We start from the raw sequence: 24361 nt of genomic DNA on the forward strand, positions 1-24361 counted from the left end.
TTCATTGGGTTAGTTTGAAGACTGCTATAAATACTCATTAAGTGAACAACTGAAATTTGTGAGCGAAACGGAAATGTATAATTTAATTATATTACATTAATATATATATATTTACAAATGTCCTTAAAAATATTTTAATGAATAATAATATAAAATTTTTGTTTATTTATTTTCAATTGAATTTATTGTGACCAAGACTTACATTTATAGCTAAATTATATTAATAAACTAACAAACATATATAAATGCCTGTAAAAAAACAATGTAATGAATATTTTTTAATTCACTTTCACTCTTATTAGATTAAAATCTATTGGGTCAGAAACTGAAATGTATAAATACATTATATTAACAAACATTGCAAATGTCTTTACAAAATATTTTAATTTATTTATATATATATAATATATAATTGTAACTAATCATATTAATCTAAACGTTATAATTATACATTTATTAAAAGCTTTTCAATTTAGTAACTTATTATATTTTTTAATTTAAATTTTAATAAATTAAAAAATTATATATTTATTTTAACAAAACTATTTTTCATAAAACAACAGATAATAATATATAAAATCATTTAATATTATTGTTTTTAAATAAAATGTTTTGTAAAGATTTGTTTTTATATATATATATATATATATATATATATATATATATATATATATATATATATATATATATATATATATATATTAGGGGTGTAACGATACGCGTATTCGTATTGAACTGTTCGGTACGACGCTTTCGGTTCGGTACGCTGTACGCATTATGTATACCGAACGGTTCGTTGGAGTAATTAATTATATTTGAAAAAAAAAAAAAAAAGAGAGAGAAAGAAATATAATGATATGCGTTCAACAAGGTAGCCCAATAACCCAAACAACGTAACAGGCAACGCCCCTGACACTCCAGAAGAAGAAAAAAACACCATCTTATATGTTTATGTTAGGCTACTCAGCAGGCGCTCGCTCACTTAGTACGCGCTGAAGGCTCGTTGCAAAATAGCCAATGCGTTTAACAGACTAGAAATGAGAAGATCCTCCAATAACCAACAGGTCTGGTGTTTGGGTGCACTTTGGATTCCCTTTAAGCTATAATGGTGATGGCAAGAGAGTGGTGGATAAAAAAACAACGGTATGTCGCATCTGCAACATGACAGGGTACACCAGCGGGAATAAAAAAAAAAAAAAAAAAAAACACCAGCGGGTTATATCTGGGATATATGCGTCAGTACTATCTGGGAAAAGACGAAAAAAAGGAGAAACATGCACGCAGCAAACTATCCCTGCAGCATTTAGACACTATAGCTTACAGGGAATCCAACCCAAACACCAGACCTGTTGGTTATTTTAGGATCTTATATTTCTGGTCTGTTAAAGGCATTCGACATTTTGCAACGAGCCTTCAGCGCGTGCTGAGTGAGCGAGCGCCTTAGGGGCCGTTCACATATCGTGCCTAAAAACGCATGGAAAACGCTAAGCGCGTCTTTCTCCTCCTTTCCAAAGCGCTCGGGCAGAAGCGCTCATGAGGCGTCTGTCTTTGCTAAGCAACAATGACGTGCTCTCTCCATGAGACGCGGAAATTTCAGCGAAGGATAAATGGATTTGCAGCTCTAAAAATCGCTTGCAGTAGCTCTGCTACTAAATTTATTTCAAAATTGCAATCCATATACAACAATCCAATTCAGAATGCCGCAAGCGCACCGCGGGTCATGTGACAAGAACCAACCAATCAGCTTCATCCTTTCCCGTAACAACGTTGAGAGCTCAGCCAAGATGAAGGATCAGCTGATCATAGTTGTATATGGATTGCAATTTTGAAATAAATTTAGTAGCAGAGCTACTGCAAGCGATTTTTAGAGCTGCAAATCCATTTATCCTTCGCTGAAATTTCTGCGTCTCATGGAGAGAGCACGTCATTGTTGCTTAGCAAAGACAGACGCCTCAGGAGAAAGACGCGCTTAGCGTTTTCCATGCGTTTTTAGGCACGATATGTGAACGGCCCCTAAGGCGCTCGCTCACTCAGCACGCGCTGAAGGCTCGTTGCAAAATGTCGAATGCCTTTAACAGACCAGAAATATAAGATCCTAAAATAACCAACAGGTCTGGTGTTTGGGTTGGATTCCCTGTAAGCTATAGTGTCTAAATGCTGCAGGGATAGTTTGCTGCGTGCATGTTTCTCCTTTTTTTCGTCTTTTCCCAGATAGTACTGACGCATATATCCCAGATATTCCCGCTGGTGTTTTTTTTTTTTTTTTTTTTTATTCCCGCTGGTGTACCCTGTCATGTTGCAGATGCGACATACCGTTGTTTTTTTATCCACCACTCTCTTGCCATCACCATTATAGCTTAAAGGGAATCCAAAGTGCACCCAAACACCAGACCTGTTGGTTATTGGAGGATCTTCTCATTTCTAGTCTGTTAAACGCATTGGCTATTTTGCAACGAGCCTTCAGCGCGTACTGAGTGAGCGAGCGCCTGCTGAGTAGCCTAACATAAACATATAAGATGGTGTTTTTTTCTTCTTCGGGAGTGTCAGGGGCGTTGCCTGTTACGTTGTTTGGGTTATTGGGCTACCTTGTTGAACGCATATCATTATATTTCTCTCTCTCTCTCTCTCTTTTTTTTTTTTTTCAAATATAATTAATTACTCCAACGAACCGTTCGGTATACATAATGCGTACAGCGTACCGAACCGAAAGCGTCGTACCGAACGGTTCAATACGAATACGCGTATCGTTACACCCCTAATATATATACATACACACACACACACACACACACACACACACACACAAAAACTGGTATTGTAAATTGTACATATCGAAATAGTTTATATTCATTCACATGTCAAAAGTCCACTCACTTCTTGTAGAGAAGAATGGCAATCACAATACAGATGATGAAGACCACAGCGAGAACAGGCCCCACCACCCAGATGAGTCCATCCCCTCCTGTGTCTATGGGCTGAGGGTCCACGTCTGGAGCTGTGATTGGATCCGTGTAGGGGCTGGTCACAAATGTTTTCTGTACAAAAGCAAAAAAAGGTTATAGCATTTGTCACTTTGCACGAGTCTTAAAACTTAAATTTCACTCACTCCTCCGGTGGTGTTCAGCTCAGCAAGGATGAAGATCACATATTCCTGCCCGGGATCCAGAGCCCTGTTTTCAAAGCCGCTGTACACCATCTGGTTGCCCAGGGTGAAGGACGGCGGCATGGATGAGGGCTTGAAACTGGCAGCGATGTAGGGCCGCTTCCCGTCCACCTGCTTGAGCTGACGGGTGGTTCGAGCGTGACGTTGACCGAGTCTTCTGTCGCCAAACAGCTGTAGGAGAAAAAGACTGCTTGAGGAGAACTGAAACCAGCATCTAAAACACAACAATGGGTTATTTACTCAAAAAACTAACTAAAAAACAAATTAAAATTATTTTAAAGTCAACTAATCCATAAAAAGAATACAGGCACCCATTCACAGTTCAAGGTCAATTGGCCAGGCGTGGTGGTTTGCCAGCGGGTAAGGATGAGAGCTGTGTAATTGTCCCTTCTCTGACAACCCCTTGGGAATGTTCCCACCATGCTCATGCTAGAACACTTTCCATGGCTTTGGCTCCACTGTGTCTGTGACACAAGGACAAAACTTGAGAAAATAAGATAATAAGCGGGTATGTTCACCTCATCTAGGTCCAATTCATCTGGGCTCTTGATGTGTCGGATCGGTCCTCTTCCCTTCTTCAGAGGAACCACCACAACATAGACCACCCTGCAGGAGGTGAAGATGGAGCAAAAAAACATTACAAAAATGGCTAGTCAAAGAATTGTACAGAAAAATAACTACCTATCCACTAAATGTGATTATTTGCCATGTTCTATAAAATGGGAACATCTAACTAAACAATTTTCAACAAAACATGAAAAATTCTCTTCACAACAAAAAACTTCTTCTACTATGGTGTAGTGGTGCTTCTATTTTGGTGTTTTATGCCTTTATTTTGATAGGATAATGAGTTGACAGGAAGCAAAGTTTGGGGGGTGGAAGGTCAATGGGTCGGAACTTGAAATTGGGACACCACTTTTAAATGACCCCACATTTCCAATTTGCTTGCATATGCATTCATATCCTTGGGTATTAATGTGTTGCGGGCCTAGAATGGCATTTGGTTTTCCTTACTTGATCAACTCTTTGGATTCCAGCGGTGGCAAGACAATGGTGAGAGTACTGTCTGGCTCTCTTTTCAGGTCCAACTCTGGCTTTCGGACCAGAATATGTGGCGCCGTTCGTGCGATGAGTTTGTGTTTGGGTCCGCCATCACTGCTCTCCTGGCAGGTAATTCTGAACTCGTAGGTGCTGTTGGGTCGCAAGTTGATGATGAGAGCTTTGTTCAGCCTAGCATCAAGTTCAACCTTCTGCCGGTTGTACTCCAACTGTGGACCAATGTGCATCGATAAATTGTTCAATAACGGATCCCGTCAATAAGATTAATATCGAATGAACAAAACAGGATTCAATGGCTTGTATACCATGCAGCGGTACGGGAAGCGGCTATCGGAAAACTTCCAGGTCAGCAGTGCCGTGGTTTTGGTGGTCAGCTTCACCGTGAAGTTCTTAGGAACATCTGTCCAGAGGTGAATTGGGGAAACAAATTGAGAAAGACACTTAAGAAATGGAAAAAGCACAACAACTGAAGGGAAAGAAAGGCTGATAGAGTGTTCGATGCTTGCGACCAGTTTTCCCCCAAAGGAGAGGGGCTTTGTTCCCTCTGAGTGAGCGGTGTGTGGCGTTAGCTGTGAAGGGGAGGGGTGGGAGGCGCTCAGTTGGGACAAACAGCACGCTAGACTGGACTGGTGAACACAGAACCACAGGATTGCACAGTACTCTGCCTGCCCTGGCCCGGCAGTGCCACTCCAACAAGAACATTTGGCAAGCAGCTCCCATAATCCCCCCTGAATGATTTCAGAATAGCTGAACCCACAATATGTTTGAGTAACCCACTGCTGCGTGCTCTCGAATTTGGATAGGCACTGCCATGGCAGAAAGCCCGACAGAAATGAGGACAAACCCCAAACACAGTTGTCATGCCCACAGTTGTTAGCAGTGCATCATGGGACGCCATGCTGCAAACCATCTCAGTGTGGGAAAGGTGAGTACAGAGAAGAGTAACCGTTAAAGCAAACAACGAAAACTGCAGAAGAAAAACCAAACAAAGTAAACAAATGTGCCTGATTGAACTTCAGATCTGGGATCTCCTTGACGTTTTTTCTCGCCTACCTTGGAATACTAGGGGAGTTTTGTGATTGGATGAGTGAATGTGCTGGGCGTGTCTGACCAATCGGCACTTACCTCACAAATATTGACGCTCCTTCCCTTTCAAAACTGACTGACTTTAACTTACTGACTTATTTTACCTTGTTGTGGGGGAGGGTGTTAGTGAGGTATGTAGCTCCCAGAGAACTTTATATAATCGGGTGTAGGTGCTTGCATTGTAGAGGTTTGTCCCTTGAGGCGGGGAAATGAGCAACCCGTACCTGCTTCGTAGGCCACTGTTCGATACTGGATCGGTGGGCTGTAGGGCCCGGGACCTACACTGGTGTGCGCTCGAATTTTCACATCGTACACTGCGTTGGGCCTTAGGCTGTTGAGGGTGTAGCTGTTTTCACTTGCCGGCAAGCGCAGCTCCTTGGGTCCGCCGGCCGTTCCGGCCTCTTGGTAAGCCAGTGTGTATTCTATTATAGCACCGTTGCGCTCTGCTAGCACCGGAGGCAACCAGGCAAATTGGAGCGAGCAGCAGGTAATGTTAGACCCTTCGATTATTTGGGGATACCCTCGAGGAACCTCCTCGGGGACTTTGAGTTCTCGGGTAGCCTCTTCACCAAATCCCGATCTGGACTTGGCGGACACTTTGAAGACGTATGTTGCCCCTCGGTGGATATTGCTAATGGAATATTCCAGCTCCTGAGGGCCGAACTCCAGCGTGGCCAGGGGGCTCACATCCTTTCGGCCGAACTGCAGCCGGTAGCCTTGCACCTCGAGACCCGGAGCGATGAAGTCTGGGGGTTGCCAGCGCACTAATGCGGTAGTCTCTGAGTTTTGGTTGACAGAGAGAAAGGGAGGCCCCGGTACTGCAGAGAGAGAAAGAGGGACATTACATTCAATTCAAATGAACTGTATCTCACTTAAGTCTATTGTAGCGCAACTAGGTGTATTTTCATCCCGGTACTCCCTACGAAAGAAAAACCATCTAAAATGACTTTAAAGGGAATTATTACAAACCCAGTTTCTGTAAAGTACTTTTATATAAGCATGTACATTTTGTATAAACTATCATAAAGGCACTAACATCACATATACTCCTTGCTCCAAATGTTACCAAGAAAGGCTGCAAGTCAGAACAACCTGTTTTGAAAACGCTATTAATTTTTAAGTGACTAGATGATTGTGGAACAGATCACTGGACGAGAGATGGTGGGTTAACAGCTGTATGATAGAGAAGGAGAGCATGAGAACAGACAGGAGGACAAATGACTCCTAGAAAAATGAAGTTGATGGGGAAACGGCGCAATCTGCTGCAGTGAGAGGACAACGAGGGTCAGAGACTCAGTGATTGTGGTCCGCTTCCCCTCGCCAATGGCACTCCAGTCCACTCCACTGGACGACACACAATCCTCTCCACAGGACCACAGGCACGTTTCCCATTAGGCCTTGCATTAACAGCCTCTGTTGACCCACAGCCACTGATTAAGATAGGATTGCGTTTCACACTCACACCCTCCCCTCCTTCCATACTCCCCTTTCTCTCTCTGTCCTTCTAATCTCCAGTGGAGGAGACGCAGCTACGAAAAGAGGAACAAAATAAAATAACCTTCAGCTAACATGCAATTAACCTGCCGACAGGACTTACAGTGAGTTATATTAAGCGTATAAAGCACGACTGCCAGCTGACATGACTTAGCCCTGAGAAAACTGCAGCGCTGCATTCTGGGCTGAACCGATACCAAATATACCGAAGACAAGGGCAAAACCAACCAAATAGGTCTGAATGTAACAGTCCTACTAAACTTCCTCAGCAACAAAAAGATCAATGTAATTAACAGTCTGTAATTTTTCTACAATACAGAAGAAATTAATCATAGTAACATTCTATGAATGAACATGTTTGTAATGATTTTACCATGATGTTCAATATATAATGAAATGAAACCTTCTACCAAGATTCTCAGCTGTTTTATTACAGTTTTCAGGAAACTTGATGCACCAATAAAGATTTCAAAGACAGCTGATCCAATCTAATTCTAGAGCTGGAACTATACGTTTCATAAAAATAAACTAAATCAATTTATGAGCCCCATAATGCCAGTTTGTAATCCCATAATCCAAAAACCTCAATCTACAGAAAGTTCAACTCAATGCTACAGTGTCCTGGCATCAGACAACATTAGATAGAGAGACCAACAGAGGAGCTCCACTCTTCACAATCAGCCCTGGAGCATGTGGCCCTAAGTGGACCAATTAATTGAAGAGAACAAGCACAGTCTTGGGAGGACGGTGAGTCATCCAGACTCTGTTCCCTGAGCAGTGGCGGCGGTCCAAGCGGACACTCGTGAAGAACACCTCCAGCCCCTGCATTAGCATGCAGTCTGCTCATCTCCCACAAGGATGAAAGGAGACTGGAGGAAATTAAAAAAAGGAAGGCTCGCACTTGATTGGAATCTGGCCTACCGACGCCTAAACGTAAAGATGTGATGGTTTGTGTTTAAAGCACGTGGAACTGCGAATGATAAGGCGCATTAGCAAAGGATTTGACAGCATGCACATCAACCAGTCCATCGTCTCTGAAACGAGAACAGAATCAATCATTCCTGTGTCATTCCTCCTGGACAACAGGCAGCATCAATTCGATCGATACAAGGACATCTGCTGTGAGATCAAGGTTCAGCAAAGCGATAACGCAGCTCTTTGAATGCAGCATTAATAATGTTTGTCAATATGGTTGACGTGTGTTTAAACAAAACACCAGAACTGTTGAAAATTTAAATTTTTTGTGCATTTGAACGGGTGCTATTTTAGATAATTTAAATTAGTTTTCATTTTTATATATTTTTTAAAATCTTATTTCATATTGGTAATAATTCAGTTTTTTTAGCTAATTAGCTAATTTAATTTTTATTTTATTATGTTATTTTAGTAATATTCATATATTTTTTAATGATTTAAATTCATGCTAATAACCCTGAATATTTAAAATATTAATTTTTGTACGTTTTCCAATTAAATTTTAGTTGTAGTAATTTTCCTGCATTTTTGCTTTTATTTTTACATTTATCGTTTTTATTAACTTTTAATTTAGCTGTGTTATTTTAGTACTTAAAAATGAGAAATGTTGCCTTTGCACCTAGCTTTTTATTTCCTTTTGATCTTTTATTTTATATTTTATTAAATGATAACAACCCTGATTTTCACCACTAAAAGTACTACTGCTCACTCCAGCGCACAGTATTTTGTTGCCTTTAACTGGACTGACGTGTTGGCGTGACCGCAGAGCCTGAATGACGGGCTTTCACACTGAAGTGTATCTCGGACATGCAGAATGGCAGCTCGGGGACGGCCAGCTCTCTCAGAAGACAGGCGGCCTTGTGGAAGGTTCGGGGTTTGAAAGGGGCGGGTCGGCCCTTATCAATACAATAAGGCAGGGGCTTAAGTTGTCTGACAGCATTATGTAGCAGAAATGAGGCATGAAAGTGCCCCGGAGTGGCTCCTCTGAGCCCCATTGGTCAAGCTTCCCTTCTGTTCTGGCACATGAAAGAGTGCGATGCCGCTTCTTTAAGTAGGGCTGAGTCTGCCCTTGTTTATTTATTTCTTTCTTTTGTCTGCTGTAAGCGTTTCGCCACACTTTCGGAGGCGGGAAGCACAGGGACATCCTTCCTTTGACTGAGAGGAAGAGAGACGGGAATGACATGCATATGTGGCATCGGTGTCACACTTGACACCTGGATCGGCACACCTGTCTCGTCAGCGTCTGGAGTTTGAGAGCCTACTGCAGAGGAAAACCGACTACGCATATGTGCCTAGCTAATATATCTTATTAGCTCTATTCATATACCATACTGCTCAAAAGGTACTTATATGGTTACAATTTTACCATCAGCAAGGATTAGCACTATTTTAGCTTAACAAGGTATTTTAAAAGAAAAAGCTCATGGTGTCAGATGCATAAAAAACTATGAGAAGAATGTAAAAGCCAAACATGATCATCTACATGTGTACAGAGATTTATAAGAATACCATGGTATTAGCATGATGGTAGTTTCCCAAACTCACTAGCATGGCATTCACTTTTCTGGTAAGTTTAGGTATGGCCAACCTGATCATTCTTACACTAGGGATGTATAAAACACATATTTTCAATATAGACCGGGTAGTTTGCTTGTAGAATTGAATAATCAGATAGTATTAGAGCCATTTTACTCAATGTTAAACCTTAAAATAAAACACTCATCGCATCAGACACATAAAAAACTAAATCGGTAAGACAAAAAAAAAAAAATCTAACAGCTAAAACATGTTTGTCTGCATGTGTACAGAGAAAAAGCACTTATAAAAATGGTATTAGCTTTGCATGGAAATGGTAATTCATTTCCCTGTACAATTAGGCTAACAGCATAACAGAATGCTAATGTTTTGTGACTCATTTCTAATGTCTAAAAATCCTAAAAAGGCAACACATTTTGGACGCAACCAAAAAGTCTATCTACATAAACCAACAATTAAGAAAAACTTTGAGTCTGACAGTGCTTTAAAATGGAAAAATGTAAAGATGCTACTTTAGCATGCCGTTTTGCTTATTTTTAGCAAGCTAATTTACTAATCTGTGGTTAACTAGTCCATCACTCTGACCCACTAATGCCTTACTCACACTTCAACCCTCTAAATCAGTTCTTGTTTTCAGTAAAACTAAACTTTGTTGCAGTAGCTGGCCATGTGTGACTAACCGCTAATGCACGATCCCAGCTATACGTTCCCTTATAGCTTTTATGTACTCCAGACACGCTATATAGGCCATGTTTGTTTTTCCTCATTCGATTGAAGTCCCTTAAGATTCATTTTGCTCCTGTAGCTCATAACACCTGGCCTGCGGTGCTCGGGAGCGCGGCTAATGATAACCACATTATTACCGACCTGCTCCTTTAGTCACCACCAGCTTGGGTTTGCTGCGGGCTCCGTCTCCTTTGGTGGTGTAGGCTGCCACAGTGATGGAGTACGTGGTGTCAGGCTGCAGGCCCCCGATGACCATCTCCTGTGGTTAATGGACACAAAGAGGGACGTTAGCACTATGTTAGGGAACTGAATTTTTTAAAGACTTCACTACATGTCACCCGCACAGCCCCGCGTCATTTTCCCATCTTTTCAATGTCACACCCTGCAATCTGCTCTCTGCTGGCTTTTTAAAAAAGTATATTAAACTAGCAACTTGTCACATTAATGCTGAATGTATGACTGATATCAACATATATATATATATAATGTATTCGTATAAGTATATCAATAATTAATGTAGAATTCTCTCTCTCTATATCTATATATATATATATGCATTCAGACGTGCAGCTCATTTCTACAGCAGTGTGGATCATTATTATTGGCATTTAGCATGTCATCTAGCATGACCAGGTTATAGATTACAATTCCTGCTCATCTAGGACACATGTGTGTGAATTAATTCAACAGAGATCCTGAGCAAACAGACGGTCAGAATAATGAATTTCTCTTCGGGTCGGCCGGTAAGCTGTGAGCACACATGCTTCTGACGGCCTTCTATTTTCCAATATTTCACGTGAAAGCGAGTGAGCTTTGATCAGCGCGCATGACGGAGAGGAAATTAATGCCATGCGCTTGTAGAGAAAAAAAAATCAACTGCGGGTTCCTGCGGCTTACAGAGAAGTGAGCTTCACATCAAACCAGTTCAAGATAGTCATGCAATTTCTGGGTTACACAAATGATCTATTTATAAAAATAAATAACACCAATGCATATCCAATTTCTTCAAAAGGCTGTTTGAATTTTGCACAAAATAAGCTTGGTTTTTGTTTGTACTTTTGCTTTACTTAATGCACAACATCACAGCACAAAACACACTCTTTCATGCCAGGTATAAAGGAACCCTGATGTTACATCATTCCCCCTGTGCACCATTAATATTTTTCTATCGCCGTCTCTCTCTCTCTCACACACACACACACGCACACACACACGCGCACACACACACACAAACAATGGACGTGAGGTTCCATCAGTTTTCTCTCTCTGACAAAAATCAGCTCATTATAAAAATCTTGCAACACAAAAAAAGGTTTACATGACACATTATCTCTCATGCATCAAAAAGCAAGAAAAAAATACTATTTTTGACTTATTTATTTTAATGACCCGGGTTTATTTGATTGTCTCAGCGTTAGAGGTCTGTTACAAACATACTTCTTCCCTGATGAGACTCTGAACCACTTGGACCAGAAATGAACATGTTTTTCTTCCAATCTGTAAAAAGCCTGAGATATCATGCCCTAAACTTGGCTTTCTGAATATCTGAACATTACAAAATGAAAATCTACATGAAATATATCTACACACCTCAGTTCATTATAAAACTTTTGTAATGCAATATTAAAAAAAGGTTTCATGAGACTTGACCTTCAGCATCCATGCATAAATTGGTGTATGAATCCACTTCGTGATCTAGAATGTTTTCACCAAGTTTAGAGGCCAGTTTAGAAAATATTTCTGCCACAATGACTCTCTGAACCACTAAGACTTGAAGGGAACACATTTTTCTACCAATCTACCAATTTATACAAAGCTAGCAATCCAAGTTCCTGAGATATCATACCCTGAACATGGCTTCTCAATACATTTTTGCCTATTAAAAAAGGCTAGAATCTATATGATCTACAGTGTTTATGACATTTCGCCAATAAAAAAGAAAACAGCATTCGAGTTTCTGTCTATAAACATGTTCAATGACTGAGATATAAAGTGGGTCTGATGTAACATCACAGGTTTTCACATCACACCGAACACTCGCCGACAGCCATACTCACGTATTCAGCTGTGTCGTCCATTTCCCACTAACATCCCCCACCCAGGAGGACAAAGAGGGAGGGCGGTTTGAAAGAGATGAAAAAGACAGACAGAAAGAAAGAAAGAGAGGAAAGCGTAAGATGAAACAAGGTAAAAGTGCCAAGGAAATGGAAGAAAGGCAGAGTGTTTTAAAGTAGGTCAGTGTGGATTAGAGTGAAAAAAATGGTGAAGATTGAAGACGAGGCAGGAAATTGAGTGGCCGCTACTATCGGAGCACGTCATTCCTGCCGTTTTTTCTTCACCAGTTCATTAAGTAAGAGTATAAAAAGCCTGTTTTGGAATTTAATATCAGATCACATCAGCTATTCTTCTAAGAAATGCTTCAAGTCTTATGCAAAGCTAAATTAGTTTGATGTCTTCGAAAGTTTTGGGACAACTCACCTCAACGGCAAAAATGTTCACTTGAATATTTCATAGTTTTATTATTACATACATGTTTGTGTTATTTACACAGATTAAAACCAATAATAATAAAAAAAACACCTTTTGTACAGAACAGAATCGATATTATTGTATCGTGACCCAGATATAGATACAATATGAACCGATTCCCACGCAGATGACAACTGTAAATGATTCTGTCTTAAACATAAATGTGATGAATTCAAACGCTTTCGTCACGGTTTGTTCAAAGCTGTAATATTTGCAGCTATGAGAAGAATAAGGCGCATGCTATCTGTAATTTCACTGCTGTTTTCATGACAGAAGCTTGTATTATAATTTTAGGTTGCAGCCAGAGGCTCTCGCTTGCTTCTTCTTCTTTCCTTTTCTCTTTTTTTTGCTGCTTGTGCTTTTAAATCAAGTCTGAATTGTGACCGCAGTGCTCAAGTGCCTCATGTTTCTGTGGAGCTCTCGGGGCGCTCAATACGGCAGACATAATCAGCTTTTGTTGACTTTATCTGTGACACTAGAGCCTTAGAGGTTAAACTTATTAGAGGTTTGACGAAACCGTGCAATTCTAATGGCTGATAAGATGTTTTGGACTGCTTGTGGAAAGCATTCTAGAGGCTATAAAAGAACTTCACAGATTAAATTATTTGTGAAAGGATTTTCATACATTTGTTGCAGTGGCCATGAGTATGTTCATTCGCATTTGCTGCAACAGTGTCCTAAAAATAGACCTTAACCAATTGTCTGCGCACCCTTGATGATGTCAGTTAAAAAGGACATATAGCAAGAAAAATCATAGACAACAACCTTTTTGTTTCAGAAACAGTGGCGTCGTTGCGTTAACATACCTGTGCATCGGCGAGCATGACGTCCTTTATGAGGGGCAGGCCGCGGGATTCACCGTTCTCCACACGGACGTAGTGCACCTGGTATCCTCGGATCTGCCCGTGCTGCTTCCCTGGCAATAGGGAGCGCCACATTACCTTGATGGCGGTGGAGTTCAGCACCTCGACCTCCACACGTCGAGGAGGGGCCCCGGGAACTGCCATGGGAAAAGATGACACGCTATGAGTTTGAGTAATGGTTGAAGTGATGACTGCATTAGCATTTTCATCATGAATGGGACATGAGAAGTCAATTAAAGCTTATGTTTCACAATCAAAACACATTGAGCAGTATCTTTAGTTTTTAATGAGCAAAATTAAAACCCACTCTTCTAGAAATGTTTCACTTTTTTACCAATTTTAGAGGTCTGTTTTAAAAATATTTTTATCCTGATAAGTCTCTGAACCAGTTGGACATGAAGGGATTCAATCTTTCTACCCATCCACCAATTTATACATAGCTAGTAGGGGTGGAACGATACATGTATTCGTGTCAAACCATCATGGTACGGGCATCTCGGTTCGGTTGCATGAGGCCTCTCAATGAAAACAGCCAATTCACCCCCAATCCAGAAGGGGGCATTCTTAGTAATGCGATCCTGTTTGATAACAGACCACCAGCAGAAGAACAGTGAATGCCATGAGTTGCGCACTTGAAAACAAAGCCCACTAGACAGTGACCATGTGCTGACTCTGAATGTGTCTCACACAGACTGACAATGGAGTATACTTTAAAGGCTTGGCGCTCAACTGTTTGTGAAATGGAGCTTTGTGCCGTGTATCCTACCTCTCTCATTCAGCATAAATCCAAATATTCCATAATATTTCCATATTTGCGATGTAACCTATCTGAATGCGAAACTATTTATTATGTAAATTATAGGCTGTGTACTTCAGTTCCAATGGTGACACAGAGGAGGGTGCGATTATGTTTGGTTCACTGTATTTTATTTTGATAAAGTACCAACTGCGCTGTCAAGTTAGCAGAGCTGGAACTGATGTGTTTTGTGTGTGTTTGTGCGTGCACTGGCACGATCACTTCAACTGCTTTCTTATACCAGCAGAGTCAACTTTAAACACTTATTGTCTTATTAATAATGCATCACTGTTTAAAGCTCTGCTTTTATTTGTGTACACTCACACTGAAAACAAAACATTGTGCTTTTGTGAAAAAAGAAAACAAATAGGATGTCACTTTCTGCCATTTGAGATTCCTTTCTGTGAACAAATTAAGCCTGTCATAAAAATGAACTGAAACTCAGCATATATATGCTACATTGTGTGTCGCCCTGTTTTTCCCCCTTGTTTACCTGAGAACTAAATCAAATATATTTCAAGAATTTATTCAAAATATGTATACATTTAGGCCTACTGAAGATTTTATATAACAATGTAACAATATTTAGTATCTTCACATCTAGGTGGAAAATATAGTAAATTGTATTACTGTCTGTTCAAAATAAATGAAAAGAAACCGAGCATAGTAGATTGGTTTTTTTTTCTTGTTGCATCGATATTGTATTGTACCCCTGAAGAGAGGTACGTACCAAACATCTGTGTACCGTTCCACCCCCAATAGCTAGCAATCACCACACCTAAACCTGACTTTCCAGATGTTTTTAGGCATCCATGTTCTTTATGACTTACTATGCGATTACCACTCGATTGTCTATAATTTTTTCACTATTTATCAAATTTGAAGGTCAGTTACACAAATATTTCAACCCTCATGAGACTCTGAACCACATGAATTTGAAGAAAACTAAATTTTCTACCAATCTACCAATTTATGCATACCTAGAAATCATAGTTCCTGAGATAACATACTCTAAACATGACTTTCCAGATATTTTGTGGCTTTAAAAGCATGAAAATGTTAAAAACTACATTGAACATTTTACACACCTCAGTTCATTATAAAAATGAAACTTGAACTTCAATATGAATGCTTATATCTGTGCGTGTCCATCCATTTTCGTGATAACCACTCTTTTACACACTATTTAACAAAATTAAAAATTAATTTCAACCCTGATGAGACTCTGAATCCCTTGGACTTGAAGAAAGCACATTACTTTTACCAATCCTCCAATTTATACATAGCTAGCAAGCATGGTTCCAGTGATATTATACCCTCCACTAGTATCCACTTATACCCACTAGTAAACATGGCTTCCCTGACATTTATTAGCTATTAAAAACCTCAACATTGCAGGATCTACATGAAATATGTTACAGACCTCAGTTTCAGTCTCATATAAACAAAATGTTCTTTAATTACGTCTGATTCAGTAAGGACAGACATCTCTGTGTGATCTAAAAATAGTGTAATGTACCAATCCTTACTGAGCACCTTAAGAACGTTCGATACACCACTCTGTATGTCTGAAAAGAAACTTAAGCCCCTGCGTCTCAGCTAGTACATACATTCAATTATGTGAAAACCAGGCTACTGATTAAGCATCCATCTTCAGGGACATTTAATCAAGTGTAATATCACACCCCCATATACCCGAGCAACCATTTCATCCCCTTCCATTTCACTATCTTTCTTATCTGAGCACTGATCAATTTGTGAGTTTTTTACCTGCGAGCTAATGAAAATCCTTTTATACGAGGCCTTGATGTTTAATGCCTCAGGTCATTCAGTACTGCTGTAAGGAGGAGACTGATTTCTTGGATGGTCAATAAGAGACGCTGTCATAAACTGTATATTGGGGCCTGACTATTCCGTATTAGATGCTATAACAGTACAAGTCTCCAAGGATGTGACTGTCATAACGCATCGCTACTCAAATATCTCCATGTTTTGGGTTGGTCAAACAAGATTTCCCAGCAGAGGTATTGGGGTAGCGTTCCCTCACTCCTGACCCGCCAACAGTGGTTGACCGGCCTGTCAAAACCATCTATCCTTGGGCGGCCCAAAGCGCCAATGAAAGGCTGTGCTCCGTATTGATTACTAGCTTGTATCTTGAACTATAGCGCTGTCAGTCATGGAGAAAGACTGCTGTCACCGGGGAATGTCCGACACAATTTCTTACTCTAGCTGGATTTATTTCAGTGCTCATAAACTGTCCGAGTGCTTTACAGAGAGAAGTGATGGATGAAAATGATGCTAAGTCAATGTTTCCTCTGTCACATAATGCTAGTCAATAGATCTTGTCCCGAAAAGAGTAAGCTGTCAACATGGACATATAATCAACATTTCTCTCGCCTCATCCACCATCTTGGATTTATTTTCTCTCTAAACTTGGTCAGCCACCAAACTTGGTCAGAGACCAAATAAGGTCACTGGAAAATGAATGGGGGAAATTATAAGACCAAATATGGTGGCTGTTGGAAAGTAGATACAGTCTTTTAGTGAAATAAAAAATTTACTACCTATTTCTTAGTGACTTAGCCATTTCTTAGTTAATTTTTTTCCAGTGTAGACTTGAAACTTACTTAAAAAAAGTAATTAGATTCAATCTATCAAAACAAATATTGGTATCTTATACAGTGTTGTTTGTCAATTAAATGTCTCTTCTAGCAAACTTTTAGTTATTTCAGCTAGAAAACAATCAAAAGACTCATTTAAATTACCATCCTCGTCTGTGCGGCACAGCAGCGGCTCGCTCTCGGGGCCCGGACCCACGCTGGTGGAGGCCGCCACGGTGACTCTGTACATGGTCCATTTCTCCAGCCGCTGCAGCTGGATCTGATTGGAGCTGGGGGACACCGCTGGCTCCTCCACGGGCTCCGTGTTGACCTCGGCCCCGGCCCCCACCACTGCGTAGCGCACTATGTACCCGGCTAGTGCCCCGTTCTGGCTCTTGGCCGGCGGAGGGAGCCAACTTACCATCAGGGTGGTGGAGCTGAAGCTGGAGCACTTAATGTCTTGAGGGGGAGCGGAGGGCTCTGCTCAGGTTTGGGAAAGGGGAAGGGGAGGGGGTGGAAAACAAAGAACGAAAAGATGGGAAAGAGAAAAAGAAAATGATAAAAGGGAAAAACCAACTGAAAAAAACAAGCAGAGACATACTGAAACATAAGAAAAAACAAACTAGGAAAACAAACACAAAGGGCAAATGCAAACAGAAGAGCTTGGTTTTGAAGGGGTCAGGGTGTTTGGTATGCATGCAGAAATATGAAGCATGAAGGTTTGGCTTGATTTCTGTGTCACAGATCTAGAAGTAACACCACATATGTTGGGCGTAAGATACAGCAGTTTAACTATGAGCGGCTGTACACAAGACAAAGGTTTTGCCCATCTTTCACAGTAAATACTCTGGGCTCTCGGGATATATTTCCACCATGAGGGAAAAACAGATCACATTATTTGCATTTGAATGAAGGCCATTCATTGCAGTATTTTTTTTTTAGGTACTTTCCCTCGCACATATCAGAAATAACAATGCCTGTGCAGTTCTAAATCAATATAAAAGTCTTGTTTGAAATGCACAGGGTCTCTGCTCACTAAATGCTTGTGCATATGAATGCATTATACCATTTAAAGTGCCGTAACATTTATCTCCATTGTAAAATCGAGCATTAAAAGTTACTCTGTCTCGCTGATCCCTGAAGCCATAAGTAACACAAATGAATGAGTGGGAAACAGACAGACGGGGATAAAACATATTTGTGACTGAAATTCAAATGGATGAGCACCATCGTTGGAAAGCAAAACAAAATCATTCAAAACGGATTACAGGAAAATGAGGAAAACTTTCTGCAAAATAATGGCTGGAAAGAAAATGTTAGGACCCGAAATGTCAACTCAGAAGAATCATGGAAAGCCACCAAGCTTCGAACAGAAAGTAAGACCATTAAAAACGGCAAAAAACCAAAACAAAACCAAAAAACACAAAGCATTTTCCTGCACATTATACGTACCTGACATCTTCAAACACTAACTTTTAAAGACTTTCTTACCACAAGCACCTGATTCCAGGGAGGCTATGTTTCCCCAGAGTCAGTTGGGTTCGGCCCTCTCCCTCTACTGCCAAGCTCATCCAATACAAACTATTCACATTCATTTAGCCTACTCCATTGGTTTAGTTCAATAATGTAAATGTCTGGATGTTTTTTTTTGTTTTTTTTGGTCAGATGGAGAGAGCTTTCCCAGTGCTTTCATCAGTCTGCACTATTCACTCTTTACACTAGCCTGAGGGTCCACAAGATTGAGATCAGGGTGCTAGCACCTCGCTAACACCCAGCCATTCATACCCATGTTATATAACCCTCCCCAATTCAAAACATCAGCAGCCCACTTCTGCTTTTGTTTGAGAAATGATTTACAGATTTGTCCTGTCACCAACCAGCTTTCATCGCAGGCGTCCCTGAGTTCAGTGAGTGACATTATTCAGAGCCTTGTTTATTCACCAAATGGACTTATTGGATTAACGTTTTATTGGACTTTCACCTTCTGTTTGAAGATATATTCTGAAAATGAACTTCCTCTCTTGTAGAGTATTTGCATTTAGTTCTCATAAATCAATCTGGTTTGAGTGTGGCAAGAAAGTTTTGTATCTGAGGGTTGCAGAACTACCTGAACTACCTGAGAAAACAGAGTTGTGCCTCAACGCCAAAATTTGAAAGTCGTATTCTTAGAATTTATGACTTAATCATTCAGATCCATGCCAAATGGTAGCACTGACAATTGGGAGGTGAAAAACTCAGATTTGTTTGGATAAAAAGGTTGGAGTTAGTTTACCTAGCTTCTATCAGTGTAGCCATCAATTGATAAGACTGTGGACCTCCAAATGAAATCACTCTTCAAATTAAGAGTCAACCACTGATTTTTACTTTTTACAATTATTGACTTTATCCAGATTGTGGTGCTGCTTCAAATAAACCAAATGATTGGTGAAAAATAATGGTAATTAGAAATTTGCTTGGCTAAAAAGCTGTTCGCTGGCAACTTACTGGACTTCATCTACTTGTGGACCTCAAAGATGTTCTTGCACTAAACCCATGACTAAGATTGGTGCAGAAACCCTTGCCCCCAGTTTGTGGACCCTCTATGACCATGTTTTGAAACCTTAGCATCACTGAATAGCCATTGACTCTTTAAGCGCACTTCCCACTGGCACCCACTTGGTCGAAGCAGGAGTGTCTATCTCCACTAACCCTCGAAATTTGGACATATCCTCCAAAGAGTTGGGGGATATGGAGGGTGAGGTGAGTACTCTCTGCTGGACCATTGCAGGGGCTCATAACTGTGGGCTGACCCACAAACAGTGACCTGACTGGGCATCAACTGAACAGCACTGTACCAAAAAAGAAACAGACACGATACACTTTTCTTTTGCGCCTTCACGAGGAAGTCCAGTCTGCCACTTGGTGTGGTTCAAAACATATTATGAAGAGGTAATCCATCTGGCTAATTAGTGTCTTGGTAACTCTTGGTGAAGACATGGTACTCTTTTCAGCTTGTGCACAGTTGTAAAGGGATGCGGACCAATTTCGCTGGTGTATATGACAGTTCTGCATCTAAAGGTCACTATACGCCTACATATATATGACTGTCAAGTTGCGCGACTTCTGAAACGTTTGGTGGCAGACTGGGCTTTCCACTGAATGGCGGTCACTTACCTCACGGGAATCCACACTGTAATGTTTGTTTTTGTGTTAGGTTGTGGGGCGTTTGTGCTAAATTGCTTCTAACTGTCCAAGGTTGTCGCCTCCCTGACCTTGTTATGGGTAAATCTGCACTACTTTAGTTTAGGCTCTTGGGAAGACGTCGGCAGATGTAGTGAAACAAGTCTCCCATCTGTGTGAGACCCTGCGGGACAAAGTGGAGTCCCGTAACTCAAGCAAGAAGCCTACGGCCATCCCACCGGGATACTTACTCTCACCTTTAGTTTAATGGATTTGCTTTGGCAATGCTAAGTACTGCTGCTGCATGTCGAGCTTGTCACAGTAAATTTAACCCTGATAGCAAGAGCAAAAAAAAAGTAAAGAATGCTGAAAGCTGTCTCCTCAAGTGTGTCTGAGTAAAACCAAACCAAAAGGAAATAAAGTTGACTGGACTGTGTACTGAACGGAAATAAATTAAAACCAGGTGACGTCAAGCCGGAGCAGGTGAGCTTTAGTTTCATGTCAGGAGACAGAGTGAAACAGAAGAGCTAGAAAACAAAAGGGAGGTAGAAAGAGCACTGCATTGTTTCAGAACACCAACAGCAGGACAGACATACAGTGATGGAACAGAAGGGGACACACACAGCGTAAGACATGCCAGAAGTCAAAGGATGCATTAACAGAGCGCCCCCCGAGGGGAATTGGAGGAAATACATGCATTCAGTGCTCGCTCTCTCACGCCCAGGTGTAACGTTGTGTGTCAATGCAGCAGGTTCACTGCATCCCAGCACTCACTCAACCAACCCAATCCCATCCCATCCCACCCATTCTGCACCAACAAGCTGCACAGGTAGAAACAGAAGATGAGTTAAAATGGTCCACGTCTGCTGCCATGGCTTTCTGGCATCTTCCTCTCACTGTAAGTGTATCCAAGTCTGAAGAATCCAATTTAGAAAAGGAACCTCTAAGTTCCTGATTGAAAAAATGAGTCCTCCAATATCCTATTTCACTAAGAAACATGCCAGATTACAGAGGTAGAATGTTTTCTGAATGCCAGTTCATGTTGAGTTTTAACTTTAAGCTTTACACTACAACCCATAAAAGCATAGAAACTAATCTAAGCACAATTATAGTGATCATTTTGAAGGTGAACATCATTTTTCTTTGTTTATTTTTTCTTGGAAGCTAGCTAGCATCATGTGGAATTGTAGAAATGCCATATTCACAAGTGCATTTGTTACCCATAATTAATTTACTCTGAAACTGAAAGTGTTCTGTGCCCCCCAAAAAAGTAATAATTTTAATCACTCAGAGAAATACAACTAAAATATATCTTAGCTTGGTATAAAAGAGTATAAAAGACAATAAAAGTAGACGCATATTCACCCATGCCCTCAGACTTCTGGACCCTTTTGCTTGTACAAGCCGAAGACAAGTGACTGCAGTTTTTTAGCACAGGGCTCATGCCAGCTGCAAGGTTCCCCACAAGCACTGATGATTTCATGCACTGAATCATGATGCGACTCAGCGAGGATGTATTTTTGGGCCGGAGGCTTGAATAATTCAGCCAGTCTCCCAGTGTAAATGCTGACTACCTGCAGGCTCCAGTGGCCACTGACTGCGCTGTTTTCAGTAATACACAGTGAGGGACTAGATGTGGTGGAAAGCCATGGCAGACCCCAGAGTCAATAATATTTTGTGCGCTTCAGTCACATGGGAGGAAAAAAGTGCATTTGCTGTTGACACATGAAAAAGAAATACGAACACAGAAAGAAAGAAGGGAGCGCGCAGGGGAGCCGAATGGCACGCTTGCTGCAGATCAATCAACCCACATTGATTTGTTTGTTTCACATGTAGGAAATCTCTGAAGTACATAACTGTGACATACAGAGACCCAGATGAAAGAATAACCAAACAAAGAAGAAAACGAAGTGTGCATGCGACACAATCCAAGGGGCGAGGAATCCATTAAACTAAACACAGGTCATTGAAAAGTTTGGGCTCTAACATTTAGACGCTTTTTAATAAAATTATATTTAAAACATCAAAGTAAGAGGGCTCGCAAATCGCACGTACAACCATTCTTACATAAACTCTGATGCGTTTGCAGTGATTTACATAAGAATGTTTTCACAACCAAATTTACACAAATTTGGTCTGTTCGCTTTTATCGTCTTATTAAAAACAAGTTCTGAACATGTCCAGAAAGACATTTTTCAAAAGCTTTGCCAAGTCATTTGGAAAACATTCTGATCAAAGCAACATCACCTTTGCTACCTGGATGTAGAAAAACCCCTTCTGGCTTGAAGGTGATGCTGTTTTGTGCAATTTAGATGCGTAAACAAGCACAACACAAAGAACCACTGCCAGAAAACCCAAAGCAGAGCACCTGTCATAAACCAGGGACCAGACAATCATTTACTCTTGACATTTCCAGAGTCGATAAACAATATCCCTGGATTGGGAAACGAGGGTGAAGGTTACAGTGGCCCTTTCAAACAGTGTTGTTGTATCCCGACCCCATTGAAAGCTCAAAATAGCCATTATGTCTTGGCTTTTCTCAATCAAAATACAATATTAGACCCCCCCACCCCACCACCACCACTTCAGATTCGGGTCCTTAGGAAAGGAAATGGACTACATACTGGCTTGGGATGTCCTTTGGGATATTTCGTTGGTGAAGGCCCCAATGCCTTTGTTGGAGATAGCAGCCAGAGAGAAGTAGTACTCTGTATTTGCACGCAGACCCTCCACCACATAGGAAGAGGCTGGGCCGAATGTTTTCTTTACCTGTTTGGTGGAAAATAATAATGTTACTGCTAATGACATGTGCAACAGTGGTCCTGGCAATGTTTTTGAGAAGGTCTTTTGTAAAGAAGGCACCTGAGATTCCTGCCCGCCCTCTTTGTAATGTAGTTCGTAACTGATGATTCCCTCTTTTTCAAAGGCCGGTTCCCATGTTAGCTCAACGCTCGTGTCTGACACCTCACCAACCTGGAAGTTAGTCGGCTGTCCAGGGACTACAAATGGAGCCAGTGTTGTCAGTTTAATAGACAAGAAATTTTATAAACAAAGAGATTTACAACTGTAAAATTTGTGAATGTGGTTGGAAATACTCTGATTAGCAGGTTAAAGTAGTGTACTTACAATTTTTTAAACCTGAAATTTACAATTACTCATTTGATCTCGCCAACTCATAATCAATAATTAACCTCATCTTGCTGTGTTTTTGACTCAACAACAATAAAAATGGACATTTCCAAACTCACCTTTGTACATTGTTGGCCAACCAAACACTGACAACAGACATTTGTCAATTGCTAAATAATAGCAGTAGAAATTTGAAAACTCACCTTCCTACACCATTAGCTCAACCAATAACAATGTACATTTCCAATTGCGAAACTTAGCTTGGTACATCATTAGCATTCAAAAAACAGTGACAACAGATATTTTACAATCACTAAGCTCATCTTGCTACATTGTTAGGCCATAAAACACACAAAAAAAAACAGACTTTACCAATCTCTAAATTCAATTTGCTTCACCCAATATTTGCAACAAACATTCTTCAGTTGCGAAACCCACCATTCTACATCTTTCAGTTACCCAACACTGAAAATAGACTCGTTAAAATTGACAAACTGTTGGCGCAATGGCCTTTTGAGATTGACTAAAAAAACAAAAAAAAACAACAAGACAAACTAACCTCCTTGAAGCACTTTAACATGAATGGGATCCGAGAAGGGTCCATCTCCTACGGACGTGAAGGCCAGCACTCTGATGGTGTAGGTCTCTGAGGCCACCAGACTTTGAATGGTGGTGATCACACTGTCCTGTACGTTGTGGATGTGCCACATGCTCATGGGCTGAGATGGATCCATTGTGTAGTAGACCCGATAACCCTTGATCTGTCCATTGGGCTCCTCAGGTTCATCCCAGCGCACCATCATGGTGTTCTGGGAGATGATACGGGCCTGGATATTGCGCGGTGGGCTGGCGGGAGCCTGCTCCCCAGTCCTAGCCTCAACTGGTTCGCTGGGCGGGCCCTGGCCAATGGTGTTGAAGGCTGACACCCGGATCTCATAATCAGTGTTTGGAGAAAGTCCACCGATGCTGTAGCGGGTGGTGGTGATGGAGTCCACGGTCTCGAACTTGCTTTCGGGAGATTTGGCGCGATACTGTATGATGTAATGGGAGACGGGCTCAGGGTTGCCACTGTCCCAGGTGATGGTGATACTGGTGGCGGTAGTTTCGGTTACGACAGGAGTACCTGGAGGTTTCGGCAAGGCTGTAAGTGGGGGATAAGAAAATACCATAGACTTAAAGATTCAATACTCGGACTAAACACTATCTGAAATACTTGCTTTGGCTTAGTTTTAATTTCTTTTGACCA

The 24361-nt window shown here is 40.9% G+C and overlaps 1 protein-coding gene across 16 annotated transcripts in view; it reads right to left on the reverse strand.

Moving 5' to 3' along the window:
- The window catches only part of LOC127987450 (receptor-type tyrosine-protein phosphatase S), a 190140-nt gene that overhangs the window by 35822 nt on the left and 129957 nt on the right, over positions 1–24361 (reverse strand). For 12 of the 16 annotated variants that reach the window (XM_052589784.1, XM_052589783.1, XM_052589787.1 and 9 more), the window contains 13 exons: positions 23675–24256; positions 22849–22985; positions 22611–22755; positions 16993–17307; positions 13375–13568; positions 12097–12123; positions 10181–10298; positions 5533–6126; positions 4528–4622; positions 4178–4431; positions 3682–3769; positions 3107–3334; positions 2875–3035 (listed from right to left, as the gene is read on the reverse strand). In XM_052589784.1, coding sequence (XP_052445744.1) covers positions 2875–3035; positions 3107–3334; positions 3682–3769; positions 4178–4431; positions 4528–4622; positions 5533–6126; positions 10181–10298; positions 12097–12123; positions 13375–13568; positions 16993–17307; positions 22611–22755; positions 22849–22985; positions 23675–24256 — 2938 coding nt within the window. The remainder of the gene's footprint in view (positions 1–2874; positions 3036–3106; positions 3335–3681; positions 3770–4177; positions 4432–4527; positions 4623–5532; positions 6127–10180; positions 10299–12096; positions 12124–13374; positions 13569–16992; positions 17308–22610; positions 22756–22848; positions 22986–23674; positions 24257–24361) is intronic. The other 4 variants (XM_052589793.1, XM_052589792.1, XM_052589795.1 and 1 more) reach the window with 2 other exon arrangements.

The sequence above is a fragment of the Carassius gibelio genome, chromosome B22 (assembly GCF_023724105.1).
Source record: "Carassius gibelio isolate Cgi1373 ecotype wild population from Czech Republic chromosome B22, carGib1.2-hapl.c, whole genome shotgun sequence".
NCBI lineage: Eukaryota > Metazoa > Chordata > Actinopteri > Cypriniformes > Cyprinidae > Carassius > Carassius gibelio.